Here is a 17,086-nt window from a genome sequence, read left to right as displayed (position 1 = left end):
ATAATTCTATAGTATATATCCAGATTGCATCTAGCTAAAAAAAGTCTTTTAAACTCAGAGCCATCAACTTTTTGAAAACTTGCCTCTTTTATCTCTCTCAGGTGAAGGTTATTTAAAGAAAAAAACCCATGAAGCTTTAATTCTTCACTTTCTGTCCTTTCTCCAGTGACCTACAGTACTCATCGCTTCAGGAAGACTTATCTTTTCTGGCTCACAAAGGGCAAGATGACCTTCATGTTACAGTCAAGACAGCAAATTTTTCTTCGCTCATCTCATGTCATCAGCTGAAAATTCAGCTTAGTGCTGCTCAAGATACACCTCATTCAGACCTCTCCTCCCCCTTAGCTTTTACCAAAGCTTTTTCTTTTACCTGGCTACCGCTGAACTGAAAAATTACAGATTTTTCTGTCTTTCTGGGTTCACATCAAATGTCAGCGCAAAAAAGCCTGCAGCTCATACAGTTCTTAAGCTTGGTTGTATGCGACTTTTTTGAAGAAAGAATTTAAATACATTCTATCCAAACTACCAGGGATTAGACTGAGGCCTCACTAAAACTGAGGAACATATGCAAAATGCGTTTTTACAAAGGATAAAGAGCACTGGAAAACTCGGGTTTCAAGCCTGTAAAAGTGAGTGCACTGCTCACCTCTGAGAGTTGGGCCCTGTAAAGAGACTTGTTGCACTGAAGAAGCTGAGCAGCCAGGTTACAGTCCTTTCTGTACATTTCCTGCAGAGGCACAAAATGGCCACAATCAAAGGAAAGAACAGAGAATGAATATTAAAACTTTCATTGCCAGCTAAATTTCTGGTCTCCTTTGGATTAATACTGCTTAAACTCTGTTCTCCCAAAACCTACCTACTCTCCTTCTTCAGAAACACAAAACTTCTTATTTAACTGCTTATTTGAAGTACTAAACATGCTCGGGGAAAAAACTACAATTTGCAAACACATTTGTACTGGTGTAAATGTACAAATTATATGGATCTTGCGTATGGGGGGTACAAAATGACTCCGGAGCCCCTCCCCCCTTTGAAATTACAACATTAAATTGTGCACACGCATAACAAGACGTAGAAAATTTTGGTTTTAAGTCCTCAGTGACAATCGCCTAAAGACTAGTTTGTGACCACCGGTTGCAAAGGTGAAATGTTCATTAACCACAGCTGGTGAGTAGTTTAATTGTGAAATCAGTTTCTAAAGTTCCAGTCACAAAGGCCTAAAGAATGGCCAACCGGTGACCAGAAAAAAAACTGTTTTGCTTGAAGTGACTAGCTGTTGCTGACCAGACCAGCAAACCAGAAAAGGCGAACCTTCATTTTTAAAGTCAAAGTTGTTCCATAGTGCTGCAGCCAAGATGTTTGAAAAGGTACAACTTTTACTTAAAAGGTGAATGTTCACCTTTTCTGGTTTGCAGTTCATTTTTCAAGTCTTACTACTGCCTGGTATGTAATGAGCAAGTGTTTGCAAACAAGTCAGCATCTTCCATGCAACTACAGGCAACCATAGCAAAATGCTAGCAATCAAAGCCCTTGGTAGCCAAAGTTCAGTCCAAAGATCTTGGTCATGCTAAATTACAAAGCTTTTGAGTTTACATTTAAGCATATGTGGAAAATTCTGATCATTCGCCACAGCACAAGAAATTCTCACAACTCTAATGTACACTGTACACCACCTTATGGCAATAGGAAATCAGCATTGTTTGAAAGCATTATCGGATGATCACGTTTTCATTGTGCATTCCACACATGTAATGTCAAATATTATTAGTGGATGTAATCTAACACCAACTAGAGGGCACAGGCTGTTGTAAGCAACTAGCTTGTCAAGGGATTAATACTGTCACGACTGCAAAAAAAGTGTCAACTGCAGCAATAGCAGCACATCTCCGTGTCCCCAAAGGTGTTAGGGCCCTATCATCACTCCTTGTAGCTTTAATTTTGCATGTTAGTTTTTGGTAGTTTATCTGCCATTTGTTCCTGGAGACAAAGAAATCTTCATTATATAACTTCACTGAACTTAGTCTTCAGCTCTTTATTGCTGTTTCTTTTATCCTTTAGCCAGTGCAAAGTTGCATCACTCACACTGCCATCTTATTTGCTGATATGCTAATATCTGTCGACAAGTTTATGTATTTACAGTAACACACCCAGTAACACACCAAACATTTTTCTTCTTTATTATTTGTCAGACACAACTTGTAGTTCTTGTCCCAGTTGAGCATAACTTATGTAGCCTAACAATGTCTCTGCTACAGAGAACAGGGTAAAAAGTGTTGAGTTTCCGCAATGGGATACCTGAATGAATGAATCACTTCCTCTACAAATGCCATAATTCAAGAGGTAACTACCCCTAGTGACCAAATGTATAATAATACAAACAAAATTTTAAAAAAAAACAACAACTTTTAACTTATCCATTTATGTTCCCGCTGCCTATAAATCAAAGTTAGATCCTACCGGTCATATTTTTTTTCATTTTATAACAACAACAGTGTAATGGAACAGTAAAATCATGAGTCCATTTTGAACTTTAATGCAACAAGGTCATCTTACTACTGAGCTTGCATGTCTTACTCACGAGTTCGTCCAATAATCTGAGAATTTGCAGCTCCTTTCTGGTGCTCCAGTTTGCATATCATAGTGTCACTGGGCAAGACTATGAAAACCCCAAACTGCCCCCCCCTCCCCCATAGCTTGTAATACTAAAATTAAAAAACAATGTAATGAATAGAATGTATGGAAGCACCTATTTTTTATTTGCCTCAAACAATAACTTCATACTCATCGTCTGGTTCTGCAGAGTTGAATGCTGGGCACTGCTTTACTCACATTGTCTTCTTGAAGCTTCTCGATGGTGAGCTTTGCCTCCATCAGGTGGTTGTTGAGGACGATGATCTCTCTGCTCAGAGCACGCTTTTCATCATCGTGGTGCTGTGACTGACAATGACAGAACAGGGATTTAAAGATTACTTTAAAGCAGCGGTCCCCAACCTTTTTTGCGCCACGGACCGGTTTATGCCCGACAATATTTTCACGGACCGGTCTTTAAGGTGTCGCGGATAAATACAACAAAATAAAACTAGTACCGGTACCGAAAAAAAGAAGATTTATTCATAACACACGTGAAAAGACCCAGGAAAACCGAGTTAACGATAAAAACGATAACAAAATAACGCTGAAAACCGATAAAAACCCTGAAAACCATACATTTCACACCTGAGCCTCAACTCTCGCGGCCCGGTACCAAACGACTCACGGACCGGTACCGGTCCGAGGCCCGGGGGTTGGGGACCGCTGCTTTAAAGTACTTTTCTCTGTGTAATTCTTTTTTGTGTGTTTTTTAGGAATTAAATGTATAGAATTTATAGAATAGATTGTTTATAAGAGACCTTTCAGACAAACTTTAAAAATTGATTCTTGCATGTTTTTAATTCAAATATGAACCCGGTAAACATAAATAGAAAATTTTTGATAGATCTTTCTAATTTTCTTTTGAGATCTAGGTCGTCAGTACTGTTTATATTGGCAATTGTATATATAGTTAGCCTTTCACTTAACTCTTTTGGATTTTGGTGCCCATTGTAAGTGTTTTCTGTTCTGAGTGTTGCTGTTTTAATTCCCTTTTGCTTGTCTGTTGCTCTACTTTATCTTGTTTAGTTTTACTTTTCATGGTTGCTGTCTTGATTGTCTTCAGCTGTCTTTTGTTCCCCTTCTATTTCCACCTCACATGTATATACTCCCAGAGTGTTCCTTTGTCTTTTGTTGTGTTGTCCATGTAACTCAGTAGCTTTTCTTTGGGTTTCCCAACCTAAGCATTTCTGGATACTTAGATTAAATGCTTGCTTTGGTTTCTACTTCTGTCTCCTGCATCCTATTTTTGGGCTGTCACACCTAATCCATATTTCTTACAGCTGAATATGACAGCAGCCTATTACATACTTATTTCTTAGCTACTGTTGATGAATGGGAAACTTTAATGTCAGTAAACTGAGCTTCCATATAGTTAAATCTTCATTTTTTTATTGCATTTTTTTAAAAGCAAAGTTTCCATTAGCTTCATCACCTGTCAGTAAAATGTATTTTGGCCAAGGGCTTTGGCTTTGTGGAAGCTGTAATTAAAATGCCTGAGCGTACAGTAGTTCCGCCTCTTTGAAAAGTTTAACAGACTCAAACTATATCACAGTGTTTATCAGTCTTGTAATTACGTTCTCTGTAGTTGTGCAGGGCCAAGGGGTCAGATGGGTTTGCGGCACCTCAGGAGTAAACAAGCTTTACTATTACAGAGAGACTTACTCAGCACCTCTCTCACCCTTGAGGAGGGTGTACGTGAAATGAATCAATAACAGCTGATGAGAACACTTCAAAAAAAAAAAAAAAAAAAAAGGCTGCCAGCCTTTATTTTAAAAATCACCAATTTTCTTTACACAAAAAGCTGGGTGACCTTCAGCTCTTTATTACCTGTACTTGGTATCTCACATTGTCATCAAAATGATGGCGACAGCAATGATTATTATCTTGTGCTGTAACAAACCCATTCGACGAGCATTTTCAGCTGTCTATTCAACAGCGAAGACACCTGATGGTCATACAGTGTTCTCCGGCAGACTAGTTAATTGTATCTTTCCACCAGCAAAAAAAAAGCAATGTCTGACAAATGAAGTGAGGTGCAGAGCACTGAGGAACAATGGGTTTGCTATCACTCTGCTGTTGGAAGGAGGACAGCCAATTGTAATAAGCCATAATTAACGTCAGTGGTACCAACAGAAGGGCATTCATATTCAAACTAGCTCACCAAGTGCTCTGTATCATCTCTAAATCTCATGGCTTGCCTACTTGCTTCTTTTCTGTCTACAAATACTGCAAATAGTTGACCGCAAACCTGAGAGCTTATTGTACAGCATGTACACAGGGTTTAAAACACACAGACACCTGTTAAGATACTCACATTTCTGTGGATCTTCTCCTCCAGATCCTGGTTGATCCTCTGCAGTGCTGAGTAGCTACTTTGTATTCTAAGTGACACAATAAACAACAGCGCTCACTTGCAGGTAATAGATTGAACATAAACAGTAGCAGCCGAAGACTTCTGCAAACTGGAAATAAGCAGATTGGCAGGCTCAGCAGTGCACTGCATAATTCAAAGCTGAATAACACGTCATATGTCTCGTAATAGAGGGATTTTTTTCCCCACAAGGCATGGTAACATATATGGAAAGATTTTGGGCACTTGCCGCAGCTCCACTATGACTGACAGAGGACCCCAGCCTGAGGATGTCAACGTAATTAAAATGAAGGGGAAAAGGTGACGTTTTGATTATATTTTATAATTACACCTCTCGGGGTTCTAAAAAGTACCTCAAATATAAAAATGCAACTCCCTGTTTCATTTTAATACTAGCATAAAAGCAAGGTTTATGTCATGAAACAAATTTTACAATCTTTGTTTTAAATCTGTCTAATCACCACCAAAGCAGATACTGTGATTAGTTTTGGGAATTGGTTTTGTGTCAGCGCCATAATTGCTTTTTGTTGTTTTTGTTTTTTATTGAGTGATATCAGCACCGTCACCAATCTGATGGTTCTTGGTGGAAATCTAACTGGACAAATGTACTGAGATGAGGTGCTCTAACCTGTACACTGCACAGAGTAGTGCTTTCTGTATCAGTAGTATATCCAGACACTTCTTTGGCCAGCATTTAGTCCCAGTATGGCTCCTGTTGAGGATGCCTGAGACACGCTGTGTTGACGTGATCATCAGAGGCAGCTACAGCCAATGGCCACTGCACAACAGCAGCCTTCACCCATCCAGGAATTGGACAACAATTCCTCAACAGCAGACTCAGACACTTGTGTGGCCTTTCACACTTACATCATGTCCAGAGGAAACCATGCACTCTATCTTGTATAAACACACACTAAAGTGTCGGACTATAAAATCTATGAAATCTATTTAAAACACAAACTGGCATTTGTTTTTGATTAGTAAAGATACCACACTCGTGTAAACAGCAGGTGAAGATAATAGAAAAAAATACCTTCCAGGAGGTAATTTAAAATGATAAACTATTGTGAGTTACCCAGATAAGAAACATTGCACTGCAGCACTGCATAATTTGCTGATCTCTCAAACACTTATGGTACAATTGACTTGTGCAATTAAATTCTTAGATCTTAATTGGAGGATGATCTCTAATATAATGACTTAAAGACCCCCTCAATACGTGCTTTACGATATTGAAAAGGGATTAATAACAGTTACAGCCTGCTTTGGTTCTCACATAAAATCTAGAACGCTCGTGGTAGACATATAATCTTTATTATTTCACTATGTTTGAGTCTCCAGGTATTTTCTGTTTACATCACATTGGTATACTTTCTGTAGTGGATCATAAGTGGTTTCAGAAAATCACCTCATATGTCTACTCCTTAAACAGTGATGCAGTATTAAATATTTTTCCTTAGGCACATGAATGAAGTGCTATATTTAGAGCAGTCAAGATGAGACGAATCCTACACATGTTTTAGGTAAAACAAAAGCAGAGTTCAGATTGTTTTTTAGTAGTTTTAGACAAGTGTAAAGAGGAATTTTGTCAATCTTTGTATTCAATCGTCTTGATGCATTCTCAATCATCCAGGAAAGTAAATCTCCAAAAAGTTGATTCTGTTCATCTGAACGTAGCGTTTTGTGGGAGAAACGTTTCGTCACTTATCCAAGTGACTTCTTCAGTCTCAGCTGACTGCAGGTTTCCCCAATCTTATAAACAGTACATTTGCATAATGACTGAAACGAGCCCACTGAAGGAACAAAACACACTGCACCAAAAACTGGTCCACCCCAAGGATCGGGTCCCCCGACACAAACAGAGTAACATAGTGTACGCTGTTAAGTGCCAGGAGGATTGTCAGGATTTATACATCGGGAAACCAAACAACCTCTGGCGAAGCGGATGGCACAACACAGAAGAGCTACCTCGTCAGGCCAGGACTCTGCAGTCTATTCACACCTACAGGCCAGTGGACACTCTTTCAAGGATGAGGATGTACACATCCTGGACAGGGAGGAACGCTGGTTTGAGCGCAGAGTCAAGGAGGCCATTTACGTGAAAAGGGAAAGACCATCTCTGAATCGAGGAGGGGGCCTAAGGGTACAGCTTTCGCCATCTTACAATGCTGTGATTGCAGCCATTCCCCAACTCTCTGTGAATGGTACTCATGGCCATTGATCAGTGGTCTTTAATCAGTGGGTTTTGGTCAGTGGTTGTTGATCAATGGTCATGAGAATATGCATAATTAAGATTAAGGAACTGACCTCCCAGCCCGTTGTTCCTTCAGTGGGCTGGTTTCAGTCATTATGCAAATGTACTGTTTATAAGATTTGGGGAAACCTGCAGTCAGCTGAGACTGAAGAAGTCACTTGGATGAGTGACGAAACGTTTCTCCCACAAAACGCTACATCCAGATGAACAGAATCAACTTTTTGGAGATTTGTATTCAATCATTTTCAGCTTTTTACATTAAAAGCCTTTTGTAGCTATTTCTGGAACTATCCTCACATTCTTAGATTTTTGAGAAATTTATAGTACCATCTATACAGGTCATCTTGCCTGGAAGTCTTTCTGTCTCGTAGCCTCGTATTAGTACCCTCCCACTTCTCTTTCTCGTGATCTGCACTGTGTGCAGTCACTGGTTTTGGCCAGGTCCACACCAAACAATCCGGACCCCGTCTGATCCAAACAAATTTATTTTGGTCTCTTCTGACCAAAGAATGTGCTGCCAATATTCATCAGGCTTCTTTTCATGTTCTTTGGCAACATATATTATTATCCTGGCGCCAAGTTGGAAACGACGAAGCGCAAGCGGCGCCATTTTCTGAGGGGGGCCACTGCACCTTCTGTTATTCATAGGGTGGCTCTTCCAATTACTCCTAACACCTGGTACAGCTGTGTTTCAGTTTAGAAGTCTGATGCTGAACATAGGCTCGTCCACCCATCCATATTTTTGTATAAGCAATCACCCTGAAGTGGAATTTTAAAGTGATATTGTAGACTTCTGACACGTAGTTTGATTGTTCATCATCATGTACAGTAAATGTCAAACATCCAAGCAAAACACATTTGAGCTGAGCAGTACTTAAAGGCACACTGCAGTGTGCCATTCTTGGGCCCTGACTATTTCAATATGACTAATCTTCAAAAGTAGCATTGTTTTGTGTAGCACTGTGTTACAGCACCAATGATGCGGCGTTAAATGCATCTGTCAAATGCTGACATAAGCTCAAAATGTTTAAGAACCCAAATGTCCAAGTATCACCATTTCCTCTTTCTCTTCTTGAAAGAGAAATGAAACTGAATTTGGAAAGGAAGCAGTGAGTTTGGTGACACTTTTCTGGAAAGAGTTTAATAATCTGCTGCCAACGTCTAATTTGATCTCTTTATTTTGTGTATTTCCCTTTAGGTGACAGAATAACCATGCTCTGCTTAAAACTGATATATTATTTGTTTAGCATTCAGTTTATCATTATGTCCTGTATTATGCTTTATCAGGGGTGTCAAACATAAGGCTCGGGGGCCAGAATCGACCCGCCAAAGACACCAATCCAGCTCACTACATGTCTTTGGAAAATGTGGATGAGGGCATAGATTTTGGACTTCTAACTGTATTTTCACATTTTACAAGTTGTCCTACTGATAAAGACCTCCCCCATAGCAATTCACATACAACAGTGTAATAAAGTAATAATTACACAATTAAACAACAGAAAAAAATCCCAGTTTTTTTACTACCTACTATTCAGTTTCAATTTCATTTTTTTACAATGTTTCCACAATAAAAAGAATAAATAAAAAATAGGGAATTTTCTGGGAATTAATAACAACTTTCCTCTTTATTACTACAGGACAGTCTAGACCATAGGTGCCAAATTTGGCCTGCAGCCTAATTACATTTGGCCCGCGAAGCCATATCAAATTACTATTAGAGCTGGCCTACTGGTATTATACAGCTAATATATATATTGTTTAGTATTAAGTTTTGCTTGTTCCATATTCAGTTTTTCAGCAAAACTTGTTTGAGTCCATAAGAAAAGATTCATTCTTATATCTGGAGGAAGATTTTTTTTTCAATAAATATTAATGTTAACCTGCGACTTTGTTCCAGTTTTGAATTTTGGCCCACTGTGTATTTGAGTTTGACACCCCTGGTCTAGACCATGAGCATCCAGAGCTTCTTCTGAAATTTAATATTTATCTTTCACAGTTTAAACCCAAAGAGTCATGCTGATAGATTTCTTTAATTAAATAGAGCAGCATTTATTATCATGTAGTAAAACTAAAATGTATTATAGAAATTCTGCTTCTTTTTCTTGTATTGAGATATTGCAGGGATTAAAGAGATTACAGTTTAACTTCCCTACACTGACAAAAAAGGGAGGCCAACTTAAGATCAAAGTGGGCCACCGATGTAAAATGAGTTTGACATCCTTGATTTATACAGACTTATAAACAGTATTTGATTGAAGAATACATTTGTATGTTATTATTATCGTTCCTATTATTGTTCTACAGAACAGAAACCTGTGCTAACCCTGTTTTAGTCAGGCCAGTTTAATGTCAACAGGCCTAACTTTTTCCTGCTCAATAAATAAAATAAAAAGTTTGATCTTACACGTCATAAAAAGTCCACTAAAACAACTGCTACGTACTTCTTGTGTTGTTTGGGCTATAATGGGCTTCTCCTACAGCTCCCTCAGTATATTTTATCTTTCCTCAGTTTTAAGCTTGTGTTCAGTGGACCAGAACTCCAGCCTGGCTAACTGCGGATACCCATGGGTAAGTTCTGAATGTGGAAAGTCCAGTGCAAGCACTATCCACCACAGAGCATTTGTGAAAAAGATGGGATATAAAACATTTGCTGTTGCTGTTTACATTCCTGTGACAGAGCTGTGTTGTTATTGTCTTTTACTCTAGCTGCTCATGTTTGCTCTCACAAGTGGAGAAAAAAAAGAGAATCTTAATTTTCTGAAAATGAGAAATGTTGACTGCAAATAGAGTCCACAAACAATTTGTGAAACCGTCTGTGCCACATTGCCACCATCTTTGCCCCCTGGGTGTTGTACAGTTTGTACTGAGGGGCCTACCTGCGCAGTTTATCAGTAAACTTGTCCAACTCCTCCTGTGCTCTGCGCAGCTCCGTCTCCAGGTACTGCCGTGTGGAGTCAAATTCGCTCTGCAGTAGCTCCAGCTTGTGTGTTGTGTAGTTAAGTCTTTTCCGTAAGTCCTCCTTCTGCTCCAGCAATGAGCTACACACACACACACACACACACACACACACACACACACACACACACACACACACACACACACACACACACACACACACACACACACGGGTTCAGAGCACATGATGGAGGAAACAGGCTCCTAACTTGAGTGCATGCTTATCTAAGTAGTCTACAGATCTTTTTAATGCACCCCTGAATGGCTGTGCAGTTATGATGGGAGCATCATGAGAGGGTGATAAAAGTAGAAAACTTGTTTGCAAAAGTGCGTGGTGCGAGGAAAACATGGGATCAAAACACAGATCTCTAATTAAGAATCCAGGCTGGGGTAAGTAAGGATACAGAGCTTTTTAAGACATTAGAGCATTAGTCAATCTTTTTCAGTATTAAAGCTCTGCAGCACATCACAGAAACCTCACCAGAAAGTAATACAGGCCCAATGGAGAAAAAAAGAGGTTTTAATCAGTGATGAAACATGAGACAATGAAATCTAATATGTCATGCGAATAGACCCCGAAGGCTCAGATTTACAAAACGACAATATTCCCCACATGTAATACAGGAAGACAGCACAATGATGAGTATTTTTAGAGTATGTGCATTACCTGAGCTACAATCTAATAAAAGGGCAAGTGTGAGTGGGAAAGGAGGAAATGTCTGTTGCCTTGATGGATCTGAATGTGCACGGTGGGGCTTAATGGACCTCATATTGACGGACAGATGGAGGAAGGAGGGTAATGACTCTATCTGAGACCGGATAACAGATAGCAGAGTGGATGGAGATGTGGTCACGACGTTCTTGTCACTTCCTCTCTTTGTCTCTTTTTCTCACTATTTAACGAAATCATAGATTCAGGGAGTCGAGGGCTGAGGGACATCAAAAAAAAAATGAACAGGAACAGGTTCCTTTGAGGGATTTTGTTTTTTCAGGACACTAAAAAGAGGTATCACCCAGTTTAATCTAATTAGCATGCATGATAATCTTTCTGCAATCGATAAGATGAAAAGTAGAACGGGTCAAACCAGACTTCATACAGAACCTCATTGGGTATAAATGAATATTTCCGCTCTATCATTTCTCAGTGGTTTTGTCCAAATGTCTCTTTTCATTTCCCCATTAAAGGCAAATTACAACACAGATGCACCAGATATGTGCAGGAGACATGGACGCAGAGGACGACTTTGGTTAAAGTAGCTATGTTTGGTATATCCACACTAAGCTTAGAAAAACAAAATTGAGCTGAACTAAAAAAGGTGACTCATGCGCACTATTATAGGCCACTATAGACCACTATTATTACACCTGTTATTATGGACCACTATTTGTGTACTGAAAAGTGTTTTTTATGGTTAAAGACCATTATTTGTGCATTAGTGGGGTTTTTTTTTTAGCAGCTACCTCATTTCAAAGGGTTGAATGACCATATTGTGTTCCTGTCCTCTGACCTAGATAGAAGTGTTACAACAGCTGTTCGGTTTAGGGGAATAAGGATAAGGATGCTAAATAAGAACCCAGACACACAGTACTATAGACCAGTTGGTAACCCCTGGCAACTACAGGTCGCTAGAAAAAAATGTGTAATTCTTAGTCAGCTGTACCAAAAACCTCCTTGCGTTTGCTTTCAAAAGCTGCTCAAAGTTGCACTTTTTGAAATGTGTTGGTTGGAGCAGTAAGGTGGTGGTTTTATTTTGATGGGGAATGGTGTCTTTTTCTGGTTTGTGTATAATTTTTTTAGCTTCACTACCACTTAGCGAGTATTCGGAGGGTGTTTGCAGACAAGTCAGCATGTTACATGTGGTCAACACAGCAATCACAGCAAGGTTTGTGGTGCAGCACTCTCTTTGGTGCAGCTTTCATCTGGTCAACAAGCACTCAGCAACTGGCTGGAGAATATTAACTTTGCCCTAGTAACCAGAGGTTGCCAGGAGCTCAAGGCCTGTGTCAGTGAAGTATTGGTGGATTAAAACTAAATACCAACACTGTCCAATGTTACAATAATAAAAGCTGAATACAGTTTACTGTCTTAAAGTCCAGTGTTTTGTCAACCCATCCATCCACCCTATATTCTCTGCATGTAGACTTTGTGGCTCTGTAAATATCACCTCACTTCTACCTTTTCTTGTCTTCTCTGCCACAAATAAATGCAGCTAGATCCTTGCACAAACTCGCAATGTTTTGTTTTTCTTAAAGAATAACAAAAAGATACATAATGCAGTGCTCATATTCTCTCAGACTGACTCTGTATCAGATATGGATTGCTTCTATTTTTAAACCAATTAAGTTTTATTTTATGAAAAACTGAGCATCTGAATTATTCATTTCCACTTTTTTTTAGCAAAGCAACATAATATCTTATCAAATTTAGAACTTATTTTTTCTCGTGTTAGGTAAGTTGTGCTTCTGTAAAAGTAGTTTACGTTCTCTTTTAAAGCCTTTTTTTATGCACTCAGATTGAGTATCCTGCCTCAAGATGTCTGTGAAGGTTCTCAGTCATCCAGGTCATCGTAGTCAAAGGAGTTTGCAAAGAAAAACGTCTGGACTTCTTTAAGTTGCTTGAAGACGTTTCACCTCTCATCCGAGAAGCTTCTTCAGTTCTAAGGTCAAATGGCCGAGAGTCCCAGATTTAAACCCAGTGGGAGTTTCCCCCCAAAGAGGGACAAAGGACCCCCTGGTGATCCTCTAATCACATGAGCCAAGGTGTGAAAGCGGGTGTGGGACCTAATCAGCCAGGGTTTCGGGTGAGCTCATTGTGAAACCTGGCCCCACCTTGTCATGTGAATTCCTGAGGTCAGATGGCCCAGGATGTGAGTGGGCATTAAGGCGTCTGGGGAGGGAACTCAAAACTGGATTATAGATGGCAGACAGTTGGTGTCGTAAACCACCGTCTCTGTTCAAAGATGGTTGCTCACAGTGGACATAGATGGCCTCTTTCACTCCTCTTTCAAACCATCTGTCCTCTCTGTCCAAAATGTGAACACTGGCATCCTCGAAAGAGTGTCCTTTATCCTTAACATGCAGGTGGACTGCTGAGTCTTGTCCTGTGGAGGTGGCTCTTCTATGTTGTGCCATGCGCTTGTGAAGTGGCTGTTTGGTCTCTCCAATGTAGAGGTCTGGGCATTCCTCGTTCCACTGTACAGCATACACCACGTTGTTAAGTCTGTGTTTTGGAGTTTTGACCCAGGGGGTCCTTTGTCCCTCTTTGGGGGGATACTCCCACTGGGTTTAAATCTGGGACTCTCGGCCATTTGACCTTAGAACTGAAGAAGCTTCTCGGATGAGAGGTGAAACGTCTTCAAGCAACTTAAAGAAATCCAGACGCTTTTCTTTGCAAACTCCTTTGACTATCCTGCCTCAAGCACAGCTCTAGTCTCCATTTACTCAACTGTAAATACAAAAATGCTAAATACTAAATAACTTCTAGCTTCAGTCTAACTTCAGACTGAATGTGGGATAGTGTTTATGTTTTATGGAACTGTGTCAGTGAGTAGAGAAAACCTGCCCACAGAGTGATTCAATGAATGTCTCAAATGACTGAGTGACATTTGAGTGCCGCATTATCCAAGCAGCCCCCACCTCCTCGCCTCATGCCTCCCTGTGATTGGTTGGAATCATCAGGGGAAAACAGGTGTTTGTTGTTTGGTAGAGGATGAGTTAATGTGAAGTAGCTCCAGGGATGTTAAATCCCCCATTAGTGACCTCCTCGGTGAACAGGAGCTGAGTCAGACATAATGAGTGTTTTCATTCCAGCAAGATGAGATGACGAGGCAGCGTGACTTCTGGGCTTGGAGAGGCGGGATGAGGCTGCTTTAGCACCTCTGGATGGCGAGAGGAGACACCTCGTGGGCGGATGAACGGACAAACAGATAAAAAACGAGGATGGATGGAAAGATGGCGTCTGAGACGTTCACTCTTACCTCTTTTTCGGATGTTTGCCGCCATTTCGGGGGACTTTTAAGGCAGTTTTGCCAATGTATATCTTTTTCATGGTTTGTCTGTGTTCCTTCCCTCTCATGTGTTTAAAGGGCTTGACCACAGGGAGACAGCATTTATGTTAGTTTTCCAAAGGAGACCAGCTAACTCTGGAATTAGTGAGTGATCTATCTGTGTTGACCCTGCCAAACAAAGCAAACAGACAGGATGGCAACTTTTAGTAAGGACAAGTCAAGCAGGACAAAACTGATGTTAAGATCCATGGACAGATTCTGTCGGTCATATTCATATGAAAGAACCCATATTCTTTTTTAAAGGGCCTGTAGTTGTATATAGGGGATCTGCTGCTAAAAATAACAAATAAAATAAATGCATTACTTTTCTCATAATTTTTCTCACATGCTGCACCTCCTCTTCTCACCTTCTGTCTGAAATGCTCTTTAGCTCCAGTCTATTTGAGGCCTCTCCCCCTGAAAAGCCGAATTTGCTATGATCCAACTTTCTCTCATTCTACATAAAACCCCTTTTGAGCACAGAGCACACATAGCAATGTTTGCAACTTTCCCCTCCGGATATTGCATCAAAATGAAAATAATTCACTGGGTCTTCAGATGCCGTGAAGATTCATGCGTTCACTCTTTGTACCCGACACCAGAACATTTGGTGTGCTTTGCTCATGGCTGAGATATTTTGGAGAATATGTGCCAAAACTAGCCACTCTTATACCACTGTTATGTAGATGAGTAACAGAAAGTCTGGAAAAGTCTGTACTACAAATGAGGCATAAGAAGGACTTCAATAGCTTTTCTTTGTGGGTGAGAATTACTCTATTTGGTGTTGACTTTTGTCTTTTTAACTGTGCAAACCCCTGTGTAGAAGACTAAATGACATGGAAATCCCATTAAGCATAATATGGACACTTTAATGGCAAATATCCCACGAGTTTTGTCCTGTTTCCTTAAATTCAAGGCACTAAATTCAGAGTAAAGACCATTTTTGTCTTACTTCTTCCACTGACGGTGCACAGTGTTTCCTGCAAAGAAACAGCGGAAGCGAAAATGAGAAGTAAAACTGTCTGAGACATCAGCCGTAAATGTCAAGCTTTGGACTCAGTCCTTCAGACATAAAGAGCAAGGGATTCCTTTCAGCTTTCCAGCAAAGTTCAGCTACCATATGAGGGGAATCCATTAAAGGAGAGGGAATATATACGCTCACCGGCCACTTTGTTAGTTGCATTGGTTTGAACACTCATTAACTCAAATATCTAATCAATCACATGGAAGCAGATCATTGTAGTTACGCATGTAGACACAGTCAAGATGACCTGCTGATGTTCAAATTGAGCATCGGAATGAGGAAGAAAGGTAATTTAAGGGACTATGAACATGAGACAGTTGTTGTCGTGGCAGGGTTTTCTGAGTCATCAACCCAATATCACAGCAAAGCATGTAATAGACCGGCTGGACCATCGTGTGGATGCCACACTTTGCCTCTCCTATGTGTGAAATGGAATTAAATTGTAGTACCAGCAGAGGGCGATAGTTTATTTAAAGCCAACAAGTTAAACTGACCAATGAAGGTATGAAGTACAATCCAGGCTCCTTCTATTCCACGTAATATTAAGCTACATGGCTGATATGTGTTTACATGTGAATGTGTTTCATTAAAAGTTTGTCCATGACTGTTTTATGTTGCCTTTAAATACATTATCGCACTCTGCTGGCACTGAAAAGTACTGCAACTTAAGCATGCCTGTCCATTTCATGCCTAGGAGAAGCAAAGCGTGACATTCATAGGATGGACTAGTGGGTCTATTACACGCTTTGCCGGGATACTGGGTTAAAGTACTTCAGAAACTGCTGATCTGCTGGGATTTTCCCACAAACCCATCTCGAGGGTTTAAAGAGAAAGCATTTGACAACATTTGTTGACTGTGAAACAAAAGCAACAATCACTCATGAAACAAAGGTATGCAGAAGAGCATCTCTAAACAAGCTACTGATCAAACCTTTAAACAGATGTGCTACAGTAGCAGAAGACCATACTGGGTGCCACTCCTGCCAACTAAGAACAGGAAACTGAGGCTCACAATTCATACATGCTCATTAAAACTGGACAACAGAAGCTTGGAAAAACATTCCATGGTCTATGAATCTCGATTACTAAAGTGACATTCAGATGGTAGGATCAGATTTTGGCGTACAGCATGGAACCATCCCGCCTTGCATGATTCAGGCTGGTGGTGTAATGGTGTAGACAATGTTTTCTTGGCACACTTTGGGCCCCTTAGAACCAGTGAAGGAATGTTTCCAGCACCTTGTTGAATCTGTGCCACAAAGATTTAAGAGCGTCCAACCAATTAATATTAAGATGTACCTAATAAAGCGTCTGGTGAGTACATTCTGTGTATATTTTTATTTCTTAAATTAAAGGCTCCCACAAACAGCTTGTCTGCATTTTCTTCTTAAATCTAGGTTCCCCCCACTCAGTTTAGGGAACATTTGGGGAACTGAAAACCTGATTTTGAATGAAAAGTATTCTTTTGTGACCACAAATGCTGTATATTAAAAGAAAAAATGTTAGCAGTTTGACATGGAAAAACACACAAAGAAGCACTAAGCTGCCTCATCACTCACATACTGTGTGAGTGTGGTTTGATGAAATTTTGAAAGCACTCTGGAACATAAGCAAACAACCCCCACAACTGCCTTCATACAAAAAATGAAATATTTGAAACATTTGTCTATATCTATTTAAAAAACATAAATATTCACAAACCTTTTCTACATTCCTAAATATTGTATTTAATGCTGAATCCCTTTGCTTGTGGTCAGGAGCCATTAGACAAAATCTACTGGAGGTTAAAAAAAACTGCTTCT

At 39.9% G+C, this 17,086-nt stretch overlaps 1 protein-coding gene across 1 annotated transcript in view; it reads right to left on the bottom strand.

Moving 5' to 3' along the window:
- Positions 1-17,086, bottom strand: part of si:dkey-174m14.3 (uncharacterized protein LOC563117 homolog) — a 40,505-nt gene that overhangs the window by 8,594 nt on the left and 14,825 nt on the right. The window contains exons 3-6 of the mRNA XM_063494920.1: positions 10,136-10,297; positions 4,946-5,012; positions 2,830-2,937; positions 647-727 (exon numbers count right to left, since the gene is read on the bottom strand). Coding sequence (XP_063350990.1) covers positions 647-727; positions 2,830-2,937; positions 4,946-5,012; positions 10,136-10,297 — 418 coding nt within the window. The remainder of the gene's footprint in view (positions 1-646; positions 728-2,829; positions 2,938-4,945; positions 5,013-10,135; positions 10,298-17,086) is intronic.

Source organism: Pelmatolapia mariae, linkage group LG15 (genome assembly GCF_036321145.2).
Source record: "Pelmatolapia mariae isolate MD_Pm_ZW linkage group LG15, Pm_UMD_F_2, whole genome shotgun sequence".
In the NCBI taxonomy this organism is placed as follows: domain Eukaryota; kingdom Metazoa; phylum Chordata; class Actinopteri; order Cichliformes; family Cichlidae; genus Pelmatolapia; species Pelmatolapia mariae.
The sequence above is the reverse complement of the archived record's forward strand: the minus strand, read 5'-3'. Positions and strand labels throughout refer to the sequence as shown.